The following is a 24,554-nucleotide window of genomic DNA, read 5'->3' as shown; positions in this document are numbered from 1 at the left end:
GCATTTCCAAAAGGAAAATGCATGTGAATGTTCAAAGCAGCTGAATGCTAAATTAATTGAAGAAGTTTCTGAAGCAATGTTGAAAAGGCTGACACTTTGGCTGGAAAGTATAACCCGCAATCAATTGCTTTAAAGGGGCTTAAGAGGCAGGAAAAAAAAGTACACTTCAGTGTAACAGTTGCACAGTTTGAAGAGTTGGAGTCTACTTCAATACACTGGAACCTGACAGCTAAAGAAAACTGATGAAGCAATGAAGCAATGCTAACAGCTGAAGCAATACCTGAGAATAGATTTCAAATAGAGCTTGTGAAAAGGAGGTTCATTTACAATGAAATGTTTGGAAATTGCTCGAATTGTTGAAGTCTACTTAAATATTGGAAACTGACAGCAGAGGAACATTGTTGAGGAGTAAAATTAGAACATGCAAACAGGATGTTAATGGTGTGAAATGATAAGTTCCTGAATAGATTAAGATAAGTGTAAAACAATGTGTTCAACGTGAACAAAATGGGGAAATGTGTATTTTGAAATTTAAGTGGCTAAAAAACAAATTTACTAGCAATTTATGTACTGTCAAATTTGATGAAGGAGTCTGAAGCAATGCTAAAATGGTTAAGAAACAAAAGCAGCTTATATTAACTCAAGCACAGAGCTTTTAGTGAAATGGATGGGACAGTTTAATAAAGAATTTGGTCACCATCAGTTAAATTGTTTGGGGTGTATTTTTGACATCATCACAGCATACAGATCTAACAGATTGTGACAATATGATAATTATATTGTTATTTAGGCTAATTAAACACATTTCACTTAGACTGTGAGCAACAACCTGATTTTTTATCAAGGGATGTTTAGCAGTTGCACGACATATCAAACATGTCAAATGCTGCAAATGCTGCTATGTCAGTTCAAACAGTAAGAGAAATTACACTCTAGTGTACATCAGACAGATATGAGCTCAATCCACATGATGCAGCTAGCAGGATCGATGGTAGACATGAGAAGTCACAACTCTTTAGCTCTTCCTCATAGTTTAGGTATTAATGTAGGTTGGGCTTCAAAAACTCCATTCACACTTAATATTTTTTTAAGATGGGGTCTTCAATTCAGGGATCACCACATTTAGGATCTCTTATATCTGTCTATTCAAAAGATAATAAGTTACAACAGTTACATTTATACATTTTAAGGACTTACAGTAACTAGATTTTTTCTAAGAGTGTTTCTTGCAAAATGCTGTGTGTTATATGTGGTCCCACCTCAGTGTGGCGCTAACTTGGCTCATATGAGTCTTAAGACTAGGGAGATTTTTTTGGATTTGACAGAGTGTTACAAGAGTTACTTCTGCTGTAGACACATCCATATCTGACTGACGGACTTCAGGAAAGGTAATGTTGTTACATATTATCCTTTGAATTTGTATAAATCTGAGATTAATCCAAAAAGATTGTAGCCTACTGAAAATATACCTTGTTTGTTTTTGGTTAATGTCACAAATACCCTAGATTAAGGCAGTAATCATCAAATGTTGTAGCACTTTGAGATTTCTTGTTAAATGTAAAGTGCGTTACAAATAAAATGTACTATTATTATTATCAGATCCGTAAGGCAAAATCTATCTTTCAAATAACTTGTGCTATCAAAGTGCATAAATCCTTCACAGTCTCATATATTACAGTAAGAAGACCAATGTTCTGTTGCATCAGACGTTGTTGAGCTTTTGGAAAACCAGAAAAAAACATATTTTCTTGTTTCTGTCACAGGCTGGTCTCAAGACAATGATAGAGAAAATTAATACATCACGTTTACATGGTGAAAACGACTCCTTGAATGATAATAAGGATGACAACATGTATGCAAACCTTGATGAGATAAGAAAGTCTCTGAAGATCATTGGTTACTGTCTGGCCTTTGTTCTTGGTGTGCTTGGGAACGGAGTGGTTATCTGGGTGACCGGGTTCAAGATGAAGAAAACTGTTAAAACAGTTTGGTTTCTCAACCTGGCTGTGGCCGACTTCCTCTTAACAGCATGCCTGCCATTGACTGTGCATTACTTAGCCATGGATTATCACTGGCCATTTGGCAAGTTAATGTGCAAACTTCACACTTCTATTACATTTCTGACAATGTTTGCCAGCGTCTACATCCTGGTGGTGATCAGTGTGGACAGATGTGTGTCTGTGGTGTGGCCTGTCTGGGCCCAGAACCACCGAAACGTACGCAGGGCTTCCTATGTGAGTCTTGGTGTTTGGGTCCTGGCTTTTACTCTCAGCGCTCCGTACTTCATCTTCAAGGACACTGCACCATCATATTTTGATGCAGGTCTATGCCTCAACAATTTTTCTTTTTCCGATGATTATAAACCACCATCTGTGATTGAGCTTGGACAGGAACGCCTTCAGGCCATGACCGTCACCTACTTCCTGCTGGGATTTCTTGTCCCCTTCGGTGTCATTGTCTCCTCTTATACTGTGATCATCCATCGTCTCAAGACGAACCTAACCCTGTCCAGCCACTCAAGTCGCCCCTTTAAGATCATCGCTGCTGTTATCATCACTTTTTTCCTGTGCTGGGCTCCCTTTCACATTATGCGTCTAATAGAGTTGGTTTATTTCACAAGTTCTGATCCAAGTAAAACATTAGGCTATGTCATTGGTATTGGTTTCCCTATAGCCACCAGCCTGATCTTTCTCAACAGCTGCATCAACCCACTGCTGTATGTGTTCATAGGCCAAGATTTCAAGGATAAAGTTTACAAATCCATCCTGAATGTATTGAAGACTGTTTTCCAGGAAGAAGAATGATGCGCTCACACAGTTTTCAGTCTTATTGTCTTACAGCACTGGTAAAGAAGTGGGTACCACATGAGTCAATCATAATTAAACATTCACCTTTTGAGCAGGCTTTGGTCCCTAAATCCTCGATTACCGCTATCTGTCACATCATTTACTGTTCTGATTAGCTCCACCGAGTAACATGGTTTGTCTTGAGGTGTTTTCTTTGTATTGTTTTGTTTGCTTTCATTAGTAAATTAATTTGGACACTCTGGTTGGTAACTTAATTTATTGACCCAAATGGAAGTAGGCCTAATATACCATTTTTACAAATTACACACATAACAATAATTACATGTCATATCTATATGAAGTGTTTATCTCTTGTAATTGTCTATGACTTGTCTTATATCAAATGTGCTAACTGTTTAAAAAAAGCCTTACACATATTTACTCTCTCTAATGTAGATCAATCAATCAGACTTTATTTATAGAGCACTTTTCATACAAAAGATATGTAGCACAAAGTGCTTTACACCATAAAAGCAGACAAAACAAAGCAAAAAATAAAACCCAAAGTCACGCAGATACACGCGTGCGCGCGCACACACACACACACACACACACACACACACACTCAGTTATAAAGCTTAAAAGAAGGCAACTGAAGCGCTATCTTACTCTACAATTTGCCATGAGGAGACACCAGGGAATGGATAAAACCAAATAATTAAATGAAATGATAAAAAATGACTAAAATTATACCATAAATATGCTAAGACTAAAAAGATTAAAAGTAAAAATGAATACAAAATAAAATAAAATAAAATAATAATAAAAATTTAAATAAACAGTAAAAATCGATAAATGCAATAAAAGGATAGGAAAACTAATAAAATAGTGAAACCTATAAGTAAAATCTAATCAAAAGCCAAGCTAAAAAGGTGTGTTTTAACACAGTTGGTGTGTTTCTTCATGCCAGTAGCTATCTTCGTTGCCAGTTCTGGTGCCAAACAAAGCTCCAGAGGCTCGAGGGAGGCTGGTCGGGTCACCACTTTAAAGGGATAGTTCACCCTAGAATGATATTTCGCTCATTATCTACTCACCCTCATGTTGACTAAGGGCTGGAAGAAGTTTCGGAGCCCACCGTCCCTTCTCTGAGTTACAGGGGGTCTTAGCGTAGCAGTGCATTTCAATGCCATGGTAGCAAAGGGACACCAGAGCTCTTCGTAAAAAAAACACACACAAAAAAACATCCAAATACCTCCATGATGCTCGTATGTAATGTCCGTCTTGTGCTGAAGCCCCAAATTGCGGAATTGTCCCGAAAAAAATTAAATAAGTCCACATTCCAAGCATGTTTGTAGCATTAGCTCCCAGTGTTGTTGTCCGGTCTTCCGCTGCCAGCGCGCATGCGCAATGTTCGCACTGAGACTCGAGTCGGTCTCAGTGCTCTCATGTGCTCTTGCGCATGCGCGCTGGCAGCGGAAGACCGGACAACAACACTGGGAGCTAATGCTACAAACATGCTTGGAATGTGGACTTATTTAATTTTTTTCGGGACAATTCCGCAATTTGGGGCTTCAGCACAAGACGGACATTACATACGAGCATCATGGAGGTATTTGGATGTTTTTTTGTGTGTGTTTTTTTTACGAAGAGCTCTGGTGTCCCTTTGCTACCATGGCATTGAAATGCACTGCTACGCTAAGACCCCCTGTAACTCAGAGAAGGGACGGTGGGCTCCGAAACTTCTTCCAGCCCTTAGTCAACATGAGGGTGAGTAGATAATGAGCGAAATATCATTCTAGGGTGAACTATCCCTTTAAGGTGTTGCTTTAACCCTTTATAGGGCACTCATTGAAATACTTTGAAATTCAAAATTCCAACCTTAGATTGTTATTCTAGGACATAACAAAACTTAATTGCAATTTTGACATTTTTCAAAATTTTTCATTTTCATGTAGAAATTGAAGGTCAACGAAGTGACCATTTTTGGTTCCTTGCCCGTTTGTGGTAAAGAAAAATTCCAATAAGTGTATGTATAGAAAATATAAGAAAAACACATAAAGTGCAAAAATTATTACGTTTTAGAACATGTATGGCTTATAAATTGGAATTATTATAATATTATTGTAATAATAATAATATATACGTATATAGGCATTTGTATATATAATATATATATTGTATTTTATACGATTATAAAGTCACTCATATTCACTATGTATAGCTTCAAAATGTCTTGAAATTAGTTAAAATTCTCTCTGAATTACTGAATGGTTATATAAAAACCTTAGACAACACAAATTTATCTAAAGAATTTACACAGCTGTTTATAAGTCATAAACTGAGAAAAATCACTCATATTCACTATTTATAGCTTCAAAATGTCTAAAATTCTCTCTAAATCACTGTTAAGTTATATAAAAACATTAGGCAACATTAAAACACACTTTCCTAAATTTTATTGCCTCATTTGTGAGAGAAATGCACTTATATGGTCTGTTACCTGAATAGGGCATAATGTCCAAAAACGGACACTTCAGTGTTTACCATAAACGGGCGTATGATCAATTATGGTCACTGCATTTTTCATGGTGTATTTTCACTAATTTCACTAAGATCTCCACAATCAATACTTATGTCATGACTTAGCACAACTAATCAACTGTAAAATGTGTGAGTGTCATCAACTTAGCTTGATCAGTTGTGATGTATCGATCTAATTACTACCGCGAGCCGAGCCGACTGAGCGTCTTTTTCCGTGGTCGAAAAAAAGAGAAAGTTAGCGGCATTCCTGGTCTCTGCTGATTGGTCAAAGGCTATGATGACGTATACCGTAATGTAGCCTGGTCTTTGCTGATTGGCTTGGTGAAGACCACATGTTTCTTGCTCTTACTGACGGGGAGCACGGGGCGGAAATATAACATGTGCGGAAGTGTCCAAAAACAGTCACTTGCCCTGTAAAGGGTTAAAAGCATTTAACAAGCATGGATTTAGGCTACGTACTGTAATAAATCCCAGCTATGTTCATCACTGTTTTAAGTCAAGTTTTTAAGTTAATTTGTTTGTTAATAATGCAAAAAAAAAAAGCCACAGATTGGACTTGAATCCTGTGTTTTCTTGGTTCATTAAGTACTGTAGTCCAACATTTCATCATGCCCTGGCTATTGGTATACCTGTATATGATGGCTAACTGGTCAGAACTAAAAACCCTTAACTGGTTGTTGTAGAGCTGATTTACAGTGATATTGTACAATGTATTGTGGCATAATGTCTTTTTAAACTGTGATGAAAATCTGAGGTTTATTGCTTATTGCTACCTTCGTCACACCTTTTCTCATGTGTTGGGACTTCCTGTAATAATATCATGTTGAATTACATAGCTTCTAATCAAAGGGAGACATTAAATTAGGTTTTATTGTTACCTGAAGCACACATAGGAATATAATAATGCAGTGAGATTTTTTTATCTGAGCCACTGCCAATTTATTTTTTTCACAGCATAGCCTATAGTCCCACTTTTTCTTTGCATCCAACTCAACTCAACTTCTTCTATTATCAAGACGTGAGAAAACTTGTTGACAGGAAATATTGGCCACCAATACAAAAAACTTGTTGAAATCACAACATTTTGCTTTGTAATTTCCTCTTTGGATCTGTAGGCCTACAGTAATTTCCCCACAGTTAACCACCGTGAAGTGTCTTTTTTGAGGTAGTCTACTGAAACCTCAGGGTGAGCAACAGAGGGATCCCTCACCCTGGATGGGCAGACGTGCAATGTTGAATACAGACAAGAAAACAGTTTGCAACATGGAAAAACATGGAAAAGGAATTGTTCAGTGTCATGGGTTTCACACTTCATTAGCCTAAACTTTCTTCATGATGCTCCTTGATCAGCAGAGAGAGCTGTTTTACAGATGGATAAGCAGTTTGTGATGTAGTAGGCTAAATGTATTGTGTAGCCTAAATATTCTTCATAATTAACATGACATCACTCTGCATTAGGTCTATTATGATCAAATGAACAGCATTTATTATAAACGTGAATACTGTATACAGAGTTTAATTTAGCCACTTGGCTATAATCCCACATAGCCTATTCACATGTCAATGTCCATCAATATGTAGCCTACTGTTCCCATGTTTTAAAAAATAAATAAATCTGAATCTGAATTTTGTTCTGCATTCTTGATTTTTAACAGTGGGATTTACAGTGATATTTTACTGCGGTGTTTTTGTTGTTGTTGTTGTTGTTGTTGTTGTTGTTGTTGTTATTTGCTTGTTTGTTTTGTTGCTTTGTTTTACTTTTTGTTTTACATTTAAATGAAATAAACGTAAGCAGCATGCGTGATGATGTCATCGGCGTAAAGGAGCTGTGGGAGAGACAGACATCCCCCCGGCCTACAGCATTGAGCAGTTATCGACAATAAAGCAGCAACCAGCTGAACAGGTCAAAGGAGATTCATTGTGGTCCGAGATGTAAGAGCTTTTTATGGTACGTCGCGGCAAAGTTTACTGTTTGATGATACGGGCTGACACCTAAGTGTCACGTTTCTGTGGAAATCCCAGTTCTCCCCTTGCTATGTAGCGTTAGCTAGTAGCAGCTAATGTTAGCTGTCGCTTGATTGTAATATTAGCCCGCAGCTTTACATCACGTTGATCCAAGTTGTGGGTCGCTTCTACATTACGTCTGTCTGTGGCCGTTTGTCTTTCACGTTATCTGTGCACATGCGGTCCAATTTAACGTGAGGATTTAAAGTATGCTAACGTTAGCTAGCACCAGAGATACAAAACAGTGCAGCATTGAGTCGCCCTCTTGCGGCATATCTGTGCTCAAACCTCTTTATACAGTCTATGGCTCAAACACACTGCTTAAGGTAAATGTGAAATCCTGATCGTAGACTGAAATGTCTGTGAGTAGGTCATGGACCATGTTGACTTTCGTTCTAAGTGTTTACAGCCAAATGCCCCAAACGATCAGTTTTTATATATAATAAAATAAAACTAAACAAGGTTTTTCCTTTCATTCTCTTTCATTGGAATTAATTATCAAATTATGTCCTGTTTATTTTATATTTTGTAGGCTATTTTGGTATTATCTGCAGGCCAAAGCATTGGGTTATAAAGGAACTTATTGTCTTCATGAAGAAATGTTCTCAGTATGTTTACCTTCATGTAGATTATTTGTACTTTTGCTCTGACTGACAGTCCATTAAATGCCTAGTAGTTCATGGCTCCATTTTATCTGTGAGGATATTCTTACAATTAAGGAATACAGGACAAATAAGTAGCCTACTAATAGCACAGTTACTGAAAATAGAGTTTGCTTTGGTGGCAGGTGAGATTGGGTGGAAAAGGGTTAACAGCAGTATAATGATTCAGATTTATGCATTTAAACGTGGTGTAGCAGATAACATGACATTTTGTCCCATTCGGTTTTAGTCCTCCTCAGTTCTGTAGTACTGTTGAAACCCTCACATGCCCACTACAGGCCAGGTGTGCGAAAAGTAATGAAATGTGTAGGATATGATCAGTTTGTGATTCGTGCAGTGTCTTTGGTAAACTTCCTTTAGAATTTTATTTTGGTCTGCGCCTGTTGTTGTTTTTTGTTATTGTCTTGTTTTAACCATTATTCATAAAGGCTGATTTGCAGAAAACAAATAGCCTACTAACTAGAGTTATCAGAAATTAGCATTAAACAGTGCTTTGATGCCGCTTGTTGTAATGTGAAAATTTGGTTTGCTCCAAAACTACAATGTATTTATGTATAATTTATAATATAGGGAACATAAAACTTTCATCAAGGAGGACAGGGCCCTGTTTCAGAAAGCAGGGTTAAAGGGATAGTTCAACATTTTGGCAAATTGGCCCATTTCCATAATCTCTATAGTTTTAGGAGTAGGTTTGTTACCTTTAACTCATTGAGTGCCAACCACGTAATTTCTCGTTTTTGGTTCCCATGCGTTGAGTGCCAAAAACGAGATTTCTCGTTTTTTGCTTTTTTTTTAATTATGAAACTAGACACTTTAACACACCTTATGTGTAAATTTGGGGACTCTATGATGAGTAGAACTGAAATAGATGACGATCAAAAACTCATGACAGCTCATGATCTGGAAGTTTTTTTTTATCATAACTCGGCTTTTGCAAACGGAGTTCTGCATGTGGATGCAGCGCAGCTGCTCCGCTGTCACTGGCGAGGCTCCAGCAGCTCGGAGCCGAAACAGGAAGCTCTCAGCCGACTGTCCCGCCCGGTCTTCATCTGGAGCAACACCATGTCCTCCCCAAGGTCCTCCCGCGGTAAAATGTGATGATCCATCGGTCAAAGCAGACCGGCATCACCGACCCGTACCACAGAAGGGCCGCGACCACCGGTGGGACCGGTGTTCCGGACCTGCTGTGGCCGACAGACCATCACGTTCCGCGGCAAGAGGCTGTGACACGGCACGGTGCGTCTGTGTTATTGTTGTTTAGTGGCGCCCCCCCCCCCCCGCCCCCGATGGTGGTTTTGTGAATAGAACATTGTTGTATATATTTATCTTACACGAGCCCTTTGATCCAGAAATGCGAGTGTCAAAGAGCGACAGGCACAAACAGAGCAGCTTTCATAAAAGATGCTCTATCTCCTTTTCTAGAAAAAAAGGAGGGATTTTGGTGAAACCCAGCCATGTTTAGCTTGAAAGTTTCACCTTTCAAATGAGCCACAGTATGTGTTGGTGGCAATAATATAGAATACACTGGCTCTACAAAAATCGTCAAAAATGGTCTAAATTGCCGGTACACTTGACTAAAACTTTGGAAAGGAGCGCGGCACTCAATGAGTTAATTGTCGGTGGAAGCTGTTTTTAGAACGGCAGAGCCAAGCTGCAAGCTGCTCAGAGCTATGCTATGGAAGCTCATGGAATTTCTTAGTTTCCCTCATCAAACTCATCAAATTCACAATCCAACAACTCCAAAACGCTCTCGTGGACAAGTAGTGACCTGCACATTCACCACGATATGAGATAACGGAACATTATGAGACGGAGTTGTTTTTGAGGTAAATGCAGAGACTGCTTGCCGAAAAACTGTCCCCGATGTCTGTTATTATCTCATAGCGTGGTGAATGTGCAGGTGGGTAGCTACTTGACAAATTAAGGTGAAACAGTGTTTTTATGACATTAGCCTATATGATATTCTAATGTTCAAAGTATGAATTTTCTTTAACTGTTGGTGTTTAGCAGATTCTTTTTTTTTTAAATTCCACTTTTTTATAAGCTTTTTTCACAGGCCCAGACATAAATTGTCCTGCGGTGTGAGATCACACCAAAGACTGTCCCTTATATAAGCCGAACTGACCCGTCTTATAGAATAGAATAGAATATCCTTTATGTCATCATACAATGCATGATGAAATTTGCTGCAACCCATGGACGGCGCATAAATAGATAAAAACCAGAAGGGTACAAGAATGTACACAATTTAAATATCACTAGAAAACACAAAAAAACATCAGAAGCACTCTTAGAGTGCAATTTCTGGCTAAATAAGCCCAAAATTAGCTCCATATGAGCCCTCGTGCTCAGTGTAAGCCATGAGAAACAGATACGTTCAGAGTTCTGACAGCCCACGGATAGAAGCTGTTCTTTAGCCTGTTTGTCCTACTTTTCAGGGACCTGAACCGTCTTCCTTCCAGGCGTCTATATCAGGGCTATTCAATTGGCGGCCCGCGGGCCACATCCGGCCCCGAACCAATGTCCGAGTGGCCCGGCTCATGGTCACCCCCCCAAAAAAAAAAAAAAAGACACAGAGGGAAACACGTTTTGCGAGAACTCAAAATCCCTACTGTAGTTCAGACAGTGAATGCACCACTCAACGCAGCCTAGCAACACACAACCCACCCACCCAGTCAGTGCGTTGTTTTGAACCGAGGCTTGGTCGGTCAGCTGCTCTCCAGAAACACCGTGTCGGGCCACAGCCGCTCGTGACGGAACGGGAGGCTTCGCCGCGGCGGATGTCCGGACGGCCGAGGCCGAGGCTGCCCTCCGTGGTCCTGTGGTGCGCAGTGCTACAGGTCAGCGAGAGACAAGTCTCCCCGTCCGTCCAGGACCGACGGACCTCACACTCCACAGCGGGCCACAGTGGCACGACACGGTGTTTGTGGAGAGCACGCTGACCGATCCTCCGCCCTCCCATCAGCCAACAATAAACCGTGGTGGCTGGTTAATACTCCACCAGTCTCTCCACTCCTTTCAGTCACACCGTCCACGCAGTGACAGCACGCCACGCTCCGCTGTCCTTTTTTTCTTTTTTCTTTTTGAGGGAATGAAGTAGGCTAACCAATATTTTAATTTTAACGCAACTAAATACTTGAAATGGAATCAGAACAGTAACTTGATTAGGATAGCTACTTTTCAAAGGAATAATCCGTGATCAAATACTTTCTCAGAGTAATTTGCCACAAATGGCTTTTTGCTCCTTGTTTTTGACCAATCAAAATATGTTAGAAAATAAATATTTGTTCATCTTTAGGCCTAATTTTAAGACTACGCTACATTTAGTGATTTACATAACCCCCTGCTGTAAACCTCAGTGGAAACTCAGACAGTAGGCCTCAGGAAACTTTTAGTTCCTAAAAAAAAAACCTCCAATTCAAAGCATTAACAGCTAAACCTTTACTACTACTATAGGTACTACTTTTATTGACTTATTCTCTTTTTTATGGCTGTGTAGATTTGTTTTTAATAGCTAATGCTGGGTTTTAAAAATGCCCCTCATTTGTCATAACCTTCTTATTGACCGCTGAAAATGTTCGGCCCAGCTTAAGGTCTCTGTTTTAAAATCTGGCCCCACTGAATTTGTAATTGAATAGCCCTGGTTTATATGGTACAGACTTTTGTTTAATTTTGCACAAATCTTGTCCTCAACAAAGATGGAAAATATATAATATAATCAAATGGTTTTATTGTTGTTTTAGTAAAAATAGAAAGAAAGAGTCAGATCCAGAGCAGCTTAGTTTACTTGGCACCGATTCAACTTGCTCTTTGCTATAGACTGTATAGTAAGGCTGCAACGATTAGGCTAGTCGACATAATTGATAACGTCGACACGTCGTATAAATTTATATTCAAGCCGGAGCAAATCGCTTCAGCATCACGTCACATTTGGCCACGCTCGTCACCCGCTGCTTCACCGGCTGACCGAGAGGACTGAGTGGACACATCTTCTGCGCTGCTTGAAAGTCCCACCCCTTTGGCTGCCGGCCACTGGAGCTGGCAGGCCGTGAACAGAGCGTTGAGAGCGTCTACTGACCATGCTGCTGACGCTCCCGACGCTTTTGTTGTGAACGCACAGCAAGGCCTTGTCCACCAGCCTGTTATCATTGGAGCACATTTTATGGTTTTTTTTTTAAAGTTTTTTTTTTTACATCGGAGACAGCAAGACAACAGCTCGGCAGGCCGGATAGGGCTGCTCGACGCGGGATTCGAACCGGCTATAGGCTATAGTCCTGCAGTGAGGACTAGCCTACAGCCTCAACACATGGGGCAGGTGCTCTACCAACTGAGCTAAACATCGCCCCATGTTCTGCTTGGGTTTGAACCCAAGATAAGAATTAAATAAGAATTTCCTTACTTTATTAAGGCCAAAAGGGAAATTCATTGTTCTTTCTTGGACTGTTTTCTTGCTTTCTAGCTTTTCTTGAAATTCTGAAGATGCTCAAATCGCCACCAAACATTTTGTTTCTTTAGCAGACCACCACAAATTATTTTTCTCAAGGTTGTCAGTTGCTGCCTTTTTCCTCCTTGCTCATCTTCACAGCCTAGAATATGACACATCCACTGATGACAGAGATCACAGATGAAAGACAATACCATACTATTCAGTCTCTCTTATAAGCATGCCATTTTTGCCATTATTTCTCACCCAGTTCTTTTGGGAGGCAGATTGAGTAAGTTATTTGCTCTTGGAAATGCAATTGTTTTACAATAACAAAAGTATAGTGAGGTTGTTTTTCTGGAGCCAGTATTTGGTGATGGCCTTTTTACTCACTTGTATGGGTTTGACGCAATCCATCTGGCATATTGCCAAGATAGAGGGATGTGAATCATACATCGATATTGAAACACAGAACCTTAGAATCGATTTTTGCCACTTTCCTCCAGAAAATCTAGTTGGAGTGGCAGGACCAAAAAGCATGGGCTTGATCAACCATAATCTATCCACATTCTCTGAAGCAGGCCAGTTGTATGCCAGTCTGTTTGGACTTCTGCTTGGGAGTAATAAGAAAACAAATTCAGTTTCAAGCAACAGAAGTGCTTCCCAGGCATTCAGCCTCATGTCCTGTTATTCCCATCAATGTTTCACATCAGATGTGAAAATTATACATTGTTTCTTTCTTCTTCTTTTTTTAAGTATATTTTTTGGGCTCTTCATGCCCTTATTTGATAGGACAGTTGAGAGAGACAGGATATGGGGAGGCAGAGAGAGGGGGAATGACATGCAGGATAGGGCTGCTTGGCGCAGGATTCGAACCAGGGCGGCCTGCATTGAGGACTATAGAGTGCCGAAGCAGAAGCAGCCCCATGGGTCCTCAACTCGGAAAAAGGCTCCATACAAGTGAACGGGAGTGAAAGTTTTATTTCGTGATCCGTTTGAATTGTGCCATGAGAAAGAAATATGTCCTCTACCTGTTTAAAACATCAGGTTTCATGCCGAGAAATCAGCATCGACTACTGCCAACTACACAGCAGCGTGTACGTTCTGCGCTTGCGCAATATGCAATTAGTTTCCCTAACATTGGGTGACGAAGAAACCATAGAGTTTAAAAATAAAGCGTGCACGACATTAGCTTGTTGTTCCTTTTGAGAAGACGTTTTGGTATACATTTATCATAAGCTCCCTTTTTTTGACATGAACTGCATGTTGTATGAACCAGCAACAACTGTCAGATAAACTAACTACCGGTAACTTACCAGCCAACAAGGACTCACATTTGTTTTTGTGAATTAACTGACACAGGCTGGAACATACCGTTTGCAGAAGGATGTTGTTGTGCGCAATATAGAGCTGCCGCTTTGAGGATAGGAGGCTTGTTTGGGTTTTGTTTATTTTCATATTGCCCATTCATCCAGCTTGGGCGGAACATGCACACAGAAGCATCAGAGACAGCATGTGCTGCAGCTACTGAGCCTCCATGTTCTGTAAGGTCTCATGTTAAGTTTTGGGGCTTTTATTTTTTTAGATTTTATTCTGCATTTTATGCCTTTTATTAGGTAGTACAGTGACACAGTCTTCAGTGTCTTACACACTCTTGTCATATTTTTTGGTCCAGTATAGTTGGTTTCATGTTTAGCACCACTAATCCCTGTTGACCCAAGGCAGGCAGGATTCCTGGCTTGTTTCCTTTAATCTATACTATTATCAGGGCAAATTAACTATTGCCGCTTATCTCAAAGTAAAGTAACTGCAGATTTTAGCTGCTATAATGTCTGAAAGGGGCATGACACGTGAGCCTGGTAATGCAGAAGGCTTCTCTCATGTGCTTCTCACTGCTAAGAGTACTTTCAGTGAAACATTGGACTGTTAAAGAAGAACTTTAATATCTTGTTTTACTCTGTGTTTCTTGGTGTAGAAGATAGAATTGTGTTTTTGTTTTGTTTTTTTTGCTATAGGCTAGTGGTTAAAGATGAAACCACAACCGTGCACAACATGAATGGTTTTCAAGAGAACAGCAAAGTAAGTTTGCAGTGTTGCCTAGAGCAGTGGTTCTCAACTGGTGGGTCAGGACCCAAAAGTGGGTCGCGGACCTGTTCTGGATGGGTCACGGACAGCTGGTCAAAAAAGTAAATAATATTTAATGGCCATCTGATGTTGGACATGTCTTTTATTTTGAAAAATAACTTATATTGAAAGGCACGCGTCACGTGAACACATGTAGTTGTAATGGTCCTCCTCAGTTTCTTATTATTTACTCTGAATGCAAAGATATCAGTTTCTTATTATTGTGGCCTGAATGCAGTGAATCTTGTTTTGTTTTGTGGGTCTTTATTTTGTGCAATTTGATATTTATTCACTTCTATGAATATGCTCTGAATGCAGAGATGCATTAGAAGTCAAATATATCGTTTTGTTGGTCTCCATTTTGTGCAGTTATCATGGTCCTCCTCAGTTTCATTCATGTGCTCTGAAATGCACTTTGCTCAATAAAGAGCAAAATGAGTTTTTAAAGGCTTTAAAAAAAAATCTTGGTTTGAATTCTATAAAAGTGGGTCTTAAAGTCCCCCTCCCGCGACCCTTTTTGGTCATTTTAAAACCAGCAGCTCATTAGCAATGCACCTCTGTAGGGGGGGGCGGAGACTGCGCTGCTCTGCACCCGCCCAGCCACCTCCTCGCACCCCACCCCCCGCTTGCTGACAGCTGGACATTGTACAATTACCGATTCAGTGCGTTTAGCATAAAACTGCACACTGGGATTCGATCCCAGACTGGAATATAGTCCTTGCTCATGGTGCAAGCTGCTCTACCAGGTGAGCTATACCTGTTATAGCTGTCAAGCCTTTCACCTCTGAGCCAGATGCAGAGCGGGGCGGGAGCTTGTAGCACTAGTGCCCTCCCCTGGAGCTGTGACACGTCAGCTCCAGTCTCCCTGAAACTGCCAGTTTGTGTCTGCCATTGGTTCACAGCAGTTTGAAGGCAGAAAAACTCAGAAATGCAATTTTGCACTTCCTTTTCTACTGATTGACTACTTTTAATGACCATGGGAAAATGTGGGTCCCAGAGTGAGACTAGTTGAGAACCCCTGGCCTAGAGCTACTTATCTAACCAGCTCCGTCTGTATTCTTTTATTTCATGACTGTTTTAGTTATCAGTAAACTAATTTACAGATTTGATCATAACCATGAGCAGTAAAATAATCAGACTGGCACAGGAACCACTTGACATCATCTACAGCAGAAGGACTAAACAAAAAGGTTTTCAAATAGCGTCAGACACTGCACACACACTACATAGCCACTACAGTCTCCTACCCTCAGGCCTGAGATACAGATCCCTCACTTTTAAAACGAAGAGAGCCATGACAAGTTTTGTACCATCATCGATCAGACTACTGAACAGCTGACCTGGTCTGGCTTGTGTGTGCTAGCTAGTGCGTGTGTGTCTGTGTGTGCGTCCTTCTCTCTTTTTAACATTTGTTTCGTATTTTTAACTTTTTACATTTGTATATTTATCTTGTTTAAACATGCACTGACGCTTTTCCACAAATGAAGTTCCTAACGGAAAAATAAAGTTCTTTGAATTGAATTGAATTGAGATGCTTTTCCCCATTTACGCTGGTTATACAGCTGTCTCCTTACCTCAGTACCGAGTACCGATTCACATGAAGTCAAACAGTACCACATTTCGGTACCTGAACGCACCTTCACGTCGCGTGCGTCAGCAAGAGTGCATCCAGTCTATGGATCTGCCGTGACGCGAATATGAAAGCCCCACCACCACCACCTCATACACGCACACGCTCGTCTCTCTCTCTCTCTCTCTCTCACACACACAAACTCTCTCTGTCGCTCGCTTGCTCTCGTCCGTCATTTGAAATCAGGAGCGCTACCGCTTGCCTTCGTTTTAGATCACCAACTGAAGAACAGCCGTCCGTCATTTAAAAATGAAACAGACTGTTTACTGTTAGGAGAATCGGTAGGCCAGTACCGCCTCTCATCACAATGACCATTCAATTAAGTCCTCAACTCCTCGTCACGGACGAAATCTCCGTGAATATTCTCCGGTAGCTTCTCATCACAGTCCGCACCGTGCAGAGTTTGTGCTGCTCCTCAGTTTCATTTTTTAAATTTATTTACAGAGTTTCACACACAACTTTCTGATCTTTCCATGTTTCTCCTTCTGCCACAGTAACAAAGGGAACGTACATATATTTCAGACAAGATCTCATGACCTAGGCTATTATTTATTTTAATTTTTTTTCATTTAATGACTATTTGATTATTAAAAAATCATTGACCATCCCTAAAACATGAAATACTCTCTAAAGGTTGAGGAGTTGTGATGTTGTTGAGAAATAAATATAAAAAATTCATAATTTTGACTATTTTTAATAGAAAAAATAACTTTAACACACACACACAAAAAGTACCGAAAACAAGTACCGTTGAGTACCGATTCCCGGGTACCGAGTATCGGTACCATATCGATTCAAATGTGAAAGGTACCCATCCCTAGTCTTCAGTGATGTGAACACATGAAATACATATCAGATCACTATCTCCAATGAGGAACTACCGGTATGATCCAAAAAGGGGACTGAAATTGGGTCAGCAGAACCTAATTCTGCTGTAGATTGATCCAAAACTGACAAGCTCTCGAGTGTCTGTAAAGCACAACCACTGACTGGCTGGTTTAAGAGCCAGTTGTTGCTCTCCTGGTATTAAAGGGGGGGGGGGGGGGGGCATTACTGCAGTAGTAGGCAGTGTTTGTCCTAAGCCTTAAAAATGCAGTTTCAAATGAAACGCAGCACTTCCATGACAACAAAGTCTTAACCAGCCACAGTTAAGCAGGTTAAACCTGTCGTTGCAGTCTGAGTCAACCAACCTTGCTAAGGTGATTTTACATTAACTTAACAAAGATAGAGCTCTGGTAAGTTTTCAAATGTTGTAAAACAAACTTCAGCTTCAGTGGTGTAATTGTTATTTCTTTTATCCCCAACTCAGGTGCTGATGCAACATGGAAAACCTCAGGAGAGAAGTAAACGTACTGCTCAGAAGGACATCTTTGTAGAGTCAGTCTGCGAGAGAGTGGATATATTGACTCCCACATGGAAACCAATTTTGTTGGTGGCTGGATAGAATTCTACTTGCAGATTGAAAAATGATGCCATCAGCACATGGACAAAATACCATCATGGAAAAGCAGAAATCTGTGACTAATGTTGCTTCAACACAGCTGGGTGGAGAACCAAGTACCTTCATCTGCACAGAATGTGGAGATGGGTTCAGTCAATACTCTAATGTGCTGGCCCACATGGCCATTCATGGACCATTGGAGACATTTTCTTTTGATGGCTCATCCAATGGCTTTGAAGTCCCCCGAGAGTATGTGCTACAAGAAAATGGTACATTGACAGTTGTGAATGGCTTGGCACAATCACATTCTTCTGTCAAACCAGTATCTCCAGGAGTCCTTCCCTCACATTACCTAGCCCCAATTAAACCATTGTCTCCTACTTTAAGGCCACAGCCTTCTCCTTACAGAGATGTGTTTAGGTCAAGACCATCTGACTTGACCTCGGACAAGTCTCGCCAAGGCCATTACCGTTGTGAAATATGTAGCAGATCGTTTACCAGCCTGCAGAGTTTACATCGTCACCAGCAATATCGAAACACAGAGCGAGGTTACAAGTGTACTTTGTGCTGTAAGATCTTTGAAGGCAGACAGGACCTTAAAGGACACCTCCAAGATCATGTAAATGAAAGGTTTCACTGCTGTGATCATTGTGGTAAGCGATTCCTTAAAGTGGATGCACTAAATGCTCATCAAAAAGAGAACCACATCTCTCCTAAGGCTACAGCCTTGGGTAAATCCGAGCATAAGCAGGAAAAGAGGTTTGAGAAAACATATCCCTGTAGGAAGTGCAAGTTTAATTTTTTCTGGATGTCAGATTTTCAGACACATTCACTGTACCATTGCAAAGGAAAAGAACCTGATGCCTCTTTTGCATCTGAAATTGAAACGGAAGAGAACTCTAAAAACCTAGATGTACCACTTAGAAACTGCCAAAGCAATGGTACATCTATTGATCTCAAGAATGAGGACACTAAGATCTTTAGAGATGCAAGTGGCAACATTGATACAGAATACTCTTTCACACCATATAGGTGTGGTTTATGTGGGGATCGTTTCCAAAAGTTAACAGCTCTAAAGGAGCATCATCTCACACATCAGACTCAGGAAGAAATAGATCAGCTAAATCAAGAATCACAAAAGACAGTAAAACGTGAACGTAACGTAAAAGTGCAGTCTAAAGGCAAGTGTAGAAGAGGGAGCAATCCAAATGGCAAGCTGCATCCTTGCAAGCATTGCCATCGTGTCTTCAATCATTCTAGTAGTTTATCTCGGCACATGAGGTACCATAAGGGTACTATGCACACATGTGTATTTTGTGGTAGACATTTTCCACAGCGCTGTGATTTGAGGAGGCATGTCGCTATGTACCACAAAACTGAATTGGAAAAGAAACCCGGGCTGAAACACCTGTATACAACCCCACAAAATGGACCTTCCCAAAAGTCTCTTAATGGTGAAAAAAGACCAAGCTCTCCAGAGGAGAAAACCAAGAGTTCCTCTGACAATGAACAATCTACATCGCCGGAGCAGACTCCAAAGGAGAAACAATCAGGAAAAGTAGGGCGAGTTAATTACAAGTGTCAAGAATGTGGAAAGCGATTTGGACTGTTGTGTGTGTACCAACGGCACTTGCGTTATCACAAAAAGGAACCTAGTAAGCGCCCCCAGTGTCCAGCTCAGTTCAAGAATTCTTCATCTCTTGAGCTTCACCTTCAAAATCACCCAAATGCTGGAGATGCAGATGATGTTGGACAAACTTCTAACTGTAGTGCATCCAATGGGGACCTTGTTCTAGAAAAGGCTAATGCAGAGGACCTAGACGATGACTATATGGACCATACTGAAAATGGTAAAAGAAATTCTTCAGAGGTTATTTATGAATGCACAGAGTGCACAGAGACATTTTTGTGCTTGGAAACATTCCTTCAGCACCAAACCTCTCATGGCTCAGAAAACAACGGGTAACTATCATGTCACGCCTTTTCAGTCAGTTATTGCCAACAGTCAAGCTCTCAGGAGTTTTTTTTTTGTCTCTTTTGAATGCAATTATTTGATTGGTAACAAAGATTATGGTAATGATGTAAAGTTTGTTTGTAATTATTATTTTCCATAACTGCTTTTATAAACTTTCTCTGGCATGAGGAAGCATTCTGTTTATTGGTGATTTTGAAATCACTGGGAGCAAGATAAGCTTTGGTGATGAGCATACCAAATGAGTCTTGAATTTGTCTTACAGTAAACCTAAAAAAAATGGAATTAATTCCAACATACATCTGATATTGGTAAAATGCAAGTTTCAACATAATATTCTTCCATAGGGTATAGTTGTGGTTAATTTAAACGTCCCACATAGTGTTGGCTAGCTAGGATAATTATTGTTTTTGTTTTTTTTATCGTATTATCTTTTGTGGGTACCCGTGTTATTGTCAATTGGATTGCTGCATTTCATGTCTTGCAAATATGTTTGAGATTGTTTTAATATATGTGTATATCTGCCCTTTTAAAGGATAGCTTTGTCACTGAGTAGATTTTCAATTGTGCCATTAAATTGTACAGAAAAATTACTTAAAGCTATCAGTTTTCATTTTTAAGTGAGTCTTTTAGGGAAGTGCAGGCTTGAAATGGCTACATAATATGGTAGATGCTCACAGGATAAGTGACAGAAATGGAGACCCCTTCTGTAATACTTTTTTCATGGACCACCAAAGTGCCAAGGGGCTTGCAGACAGGATGTGGTTACACTCCCTTCACTCCTTGTACTTAGGTAGTACAAGTAGTTGTGGAGGACACAGCAAGTGCAGATGGAGTTTTCCAGGATTCTTTGCAGGACACATGACATCGCTATGAAGCAGTTCACTCCCACTGTGTTTAGATTGTTGGCAACAAAGATGTCTTTCCAGAGCTACAAAACAAGTCTTATGATAGCTCCACTAATAAGAAGATGGTAAGCGGCAAGGATGAGGCTGTGGGAACCTCTGATATAGAGAGTAACTGGGGAAAACCATGCATCAATTGGTTTGGAGTTCAAAGTTCACCTAGACTGAACTTTGACGGAGCTCATGCAAGCTTGCCAGACAGCATAGCAAGAAATCTACATGTATGGCACAAACCATTGGAAATTATTGCTTTTAGAGAGCAGCGGAGCCATTGCTGGATCACGTATGAAGGGCTTTTTGATCTTCTCCTATCCCCACATAAAAGAAATCCTCTATCAAGTCTAATCCTTTTGCTGCTGCCTCGCACTGTTAACTATAGGTCAGGTGAAATGCCTTATAACAACTTGATAACCTGCACAGCTGCATTAGAGAACAATGGTATTTGGTGACCATTGCCTTTTTTGGCTGAGATTGCATCGGACACAAAATTGCCATTGGTATAGAAGGAGAATACTGGTTTAATGAAAGGCATTGAGAAACAATGCATCCTGTTACAAATCATCATTCTAAGGCACAATCCTCTAATTCCTATGATGACAACACGGTTTTCTGAAGAACTTTCCCTGGTTCGTGTTATGCTTCATCATTTTTCATCTGATACAGCTGGGGGAAGATTTTTTCCACCCAAATAAGGCTAAGAATAGGCTTGTTCAAATAAACAGACCAGAATAAAATGACCATAAAGTTTCAAATAAAGTATATTTCTTGTCCGGTAAATACATTGGTAGAACTACAAATCGCATCTAAACAATTTCCATTTAGTCATTCAATTATATCCTGTTCCTTTAAAGCTCAAACAGTAGGAGAGCTGTGTGGTTTGTACTTTCAAAATGTAAGGACACCTCCGACAACATTCCAATTAACAGCTCATGACGAAACACCCACTTTCACCAGTATGCTTGCATTTCTGTGACCCTTTATGGAACTGATATAAAAATACAGGCCCGAAGTGAACCTATTACAGGTGGACAGAATTAGGAGGAATGAATGAATGCATTGAGGATGCATTTGAGTTCCAATCCCTTGGATAACATTCAGAGGGGATTGGAGCCACATGTAGGCCACAATTAAAAAAAGAAAAAAAAAAGAAATGGTATACAAGTATTGTCCAAGCTTTCAACTTGTTGATTGTCAGATGTTGATTGTACTTTTTTTTTTTTTTTTTTGTTATTCACCAAATTCATGCCAAAAAGAGTATTACATGAAGATCAATGTATTTTCCTGTAGAGCAATCTCAAAAGTTTAATGACTTCCTGCAGTCAAGGGTAATCCTAATTTTGCATCCAATTGAAATTGTTTCTTGAGTTTTTATGTCCCTCCCACAAACTATAAATCCCATCACAACTGCCATCTTGGACATGCAAGAGTTCTCGAGTGTGTGCCAACACTGCCTCTGTGGTTGTGGTGACTAGTCTGCACAGCATCACCTTGCGGGAATCAGTCTGAGTCTCTCTCCTGCTAGCACAATTGCTACATTCAGCTCCAGGCTCAAACATAGCCAATGTCCTCACTCCAAAAATGTTCTCGCCACTTTCATCATCATCCCATGTTGTATCCCCACCTGACTTATCAAACCCATGGGCAATGCTTAATTCAACACCATTGGCTACTGTTGACTGCAATCAATATCCCTTACAAGTCCCTCCCTAGCTTAGCACCCTAGCTAAATTGTTACCAGAAACAGCCGTTTCAGGACAACAGTGTCACCACAAATGCGTCCTTTGAATTGGGTGCTTTCTATAGTGGGTGTAGGCCACGTGCTTGGCACTGCTTATGGTAAAAAAATAAAATAAAATAAATAAATAATAGCTAATAAAAAATCCCAGATCTCTTTAGAGCCCTCTTCAAATATTAGTACCGAATGATGGCCTGACCATTTTGAAATGGCCTACTAAAATCTACCATTGCCAAAGTGAGTCATTGGTCAACAGGTTCCCACCTGCCCCTGTATGGGTTCAATGTCCACTGTCAAAGTACCAGCCGGTAACAAAGAAACAACTGGACAGGCCATCATGAGTAAGGACTACATGAAGTACAGTGGTGTTCTAATAACTATGTGAATGTGGAAGCGGTCTCATATTTTGGATCTTACTGTACTTTTAGTCAGTATTAAAATATGACAGGGAATCACGTATCCTAGTATGTTTGATGAAAATCAGTGGTGTTGCTGTCTGTATTCTGAAAAGGTCTCAGGAACATGCACATTCAAAAGTCTTTCTTGCCACAAACCAATTCACATTTTAGACTTCCTCTGACAAAGAAAACTGACTTCCTGTTGGATCCTCGTACATGTAAATTGCATGAAATAACTATTTCAGACTGTAAATTTTTTATCAAATGGATTTCGAGATTCAACCCAGCATGTTTTAATGATTTTTTATGGAAAAGTCTTATTGCATCACCTGATGAAGCAATATCTAGCACCCGCACCAAAGGCAAATGCAAAGCCCTCAGCGGAGTCAATAAATTCAAGGTGTTTGTATCGTGGCATCTGTGCAATTGGATTGTTTTTTGTTTTGGCTTTTTTTGTGTGTCTAGCCTACAATTGTTGCTGTTACAACAACTGTAAGCACTTTTTCCATTCTCTTTCCACAGACATGGTTGGACAACACGTTCTGCAAACCGTGAAACTTGACTAAGCAGAGCACACTTTGCCCCTCCAGGAAGAGCCCATAGCAGCTTCGGTTGGGATTATTTGATTCAATGATTTTTTGTGTTCTTTAATTTTGAGGTCATGCAAAGGTAGCTCTGCATTCCATGGGAAGGGGCCATTCAAAATTTAGTTTTGAAGGAACATGTGTTTCCGTCTTCGTCCAACCAGTCTTGGGATTTGAACCTTCAACCTCTGAGCTGCAATCATACTGCTAGCTGGCTAGAACCGTAATGTGGGAAAATGTTTCCTCCTCTTAGGGGTCACAGGTAAGTTCAGTCTAGCTTCCAGAGAGGATCTTAATGTTACTGGTTGGTTTTGGCAGCAGAATATACTGTAGCCTATATAGGAGAGAAAAAATATCAACATCAAAATCACAAAACCATACAAATGAACAGAAACATTTTGGGAGCAAACCCTGATAAGGTTACAGATTCTTAACAGACAGTCTTTCAGATGATCTAGAGCTTTAATTGAAACCTGCAATGAGTTGACTCTTTCCAATGGGAGGGCAGTAACAAGTCCTTTGGGGCAATTTGCTCCTCTGGTTCAGCAGAAAACTTTTAGAGATGTAGATGGTGTGATTTAGTAAGAACGCTGTTCCATATTAATTTGCACAATTTTGATTGCACCCCTTAACCCCTAATAAATCCAGGCACCAAATTGAAGTTTCTCAGTGATATGCACTTTCTGTGGTAACAGAAGTGATGCTGATGGTACATGAATGCACCAGTTCGAGGAGGTAATAGTCTGCTCACAGAACACCATACTTTCTGAAGATCATCCTCACTTAATGCCAAAATATGTGTTTGAGTACCCCCCACCTCCCCCCGCACCAATGTGTATCCCCTCCCCCGAGAAACAGTTCTTGCATGCCCCTCAGTTGGGGTGGGGTGGGGGTGGGGGGTTGTGGTGGATCACCAGAAGGAGGTGGCGCCATTTTGTAGCAAGTCTTACACACAAAATGGTTGTGTGCAATTTAACCCCTAAAAGTCCAAAATGCACCTAGTCCAGCAGACAAGTAGACATGCACCACATGGTGTTCCTGTAACTTGACACGAAACTAACACCAGCAGGGTAGTACTGCAACGGCACATAATGGCACCGACGCCCCACTGAGGACTTCATTGATGAGCGCAGCCCCCGCCAGTACGGGTGGTGGAGCCTGCTTGCCCCAGCACGTAGGGAGTGCAGGAGCAGCTTCTGCAGCAAGGAGGCAACCACGGCGCGGTTGGCCGGAAGGAGTCGTGCTACCGCCCCCGTCAGGTTCTGGTGGTGACAGCCATAGAACAGTAAGGGGTGGGCTCTGCCGAAGACTCTGCGCCACGTTATTGGTTGTAATCAGACAGTTGTGTA

At 40.5% G+C, this 24,554-nt stretch overlaps 2 protein-coding genes across 2 annotated transcripts; both read left to right on the top strand.

Moving 5' to 3' along the window:
• Positions 1–1,850: 1,850 nt before the first annotated feature.
• LOC310999713 (chemerin-like receptor 1) lies at positions 1,851–2,804 on the top strand (the record flags this gene model as incomplete). Its single annotated transcript, XM_083990269.1, has 1 exon — positions 1,851–2,804. The coding sequence occupies one exon, from the start codon at positions 1,851–1,853 to the stop codon at positions 2,802–2,804; it is 954 nt and encodes a 317-aa protein (XP_083846395.1).
• Positions 2,805–7,152: 4,348 nt separating this feature from the next.
• LOC310999546 (uncharacterized protein) lies at positions 7,153–20,101 on the top strand. Its single transcript, XM_083990014.1, has 2 exons — positions 7,153–7,275; positions 17,480–20,101. The coding sequence occupies exon 2, from the start codon at positions 17,637–17,639 to the stop codon at positions 19,575–19,577; it is 1,941 nt and encodes a 646-aa protein (XP_083846140.1). The 5' UTR covers positions 7,153–7,275; positions 17,480–17,636; the 3' UTR covers positions 19,578–20,101.
• The last annotated feature ends 4,453 nt before the right edge of the window (positions 20,102–24,554 follow it).

Source organism: Trachurus trachurus (assembly GCF_905171665.1).
Source record: "Trachurus trachurus genome assembly, chromosome: 16".
Classification (NCBI taxonomy): domain Eukaryota; kingdom Metazoa; phylum Chordata; class Actinopteri; order Carangiformes; family Carangidae; genus Trachurus; species Trachurus trachurus.
This window is presented reverse-complemented; position numbering and strand designations above follow the sequence as displayed.

Coding starts and splice junctions, on each gene's coding strand:
- LOC310999546 (XM_083990014.1), top strand. CDS start 17,637: ATGATGCCATCAGCACATGGACAAAATACCATCATGGAAAAGCAGAAA.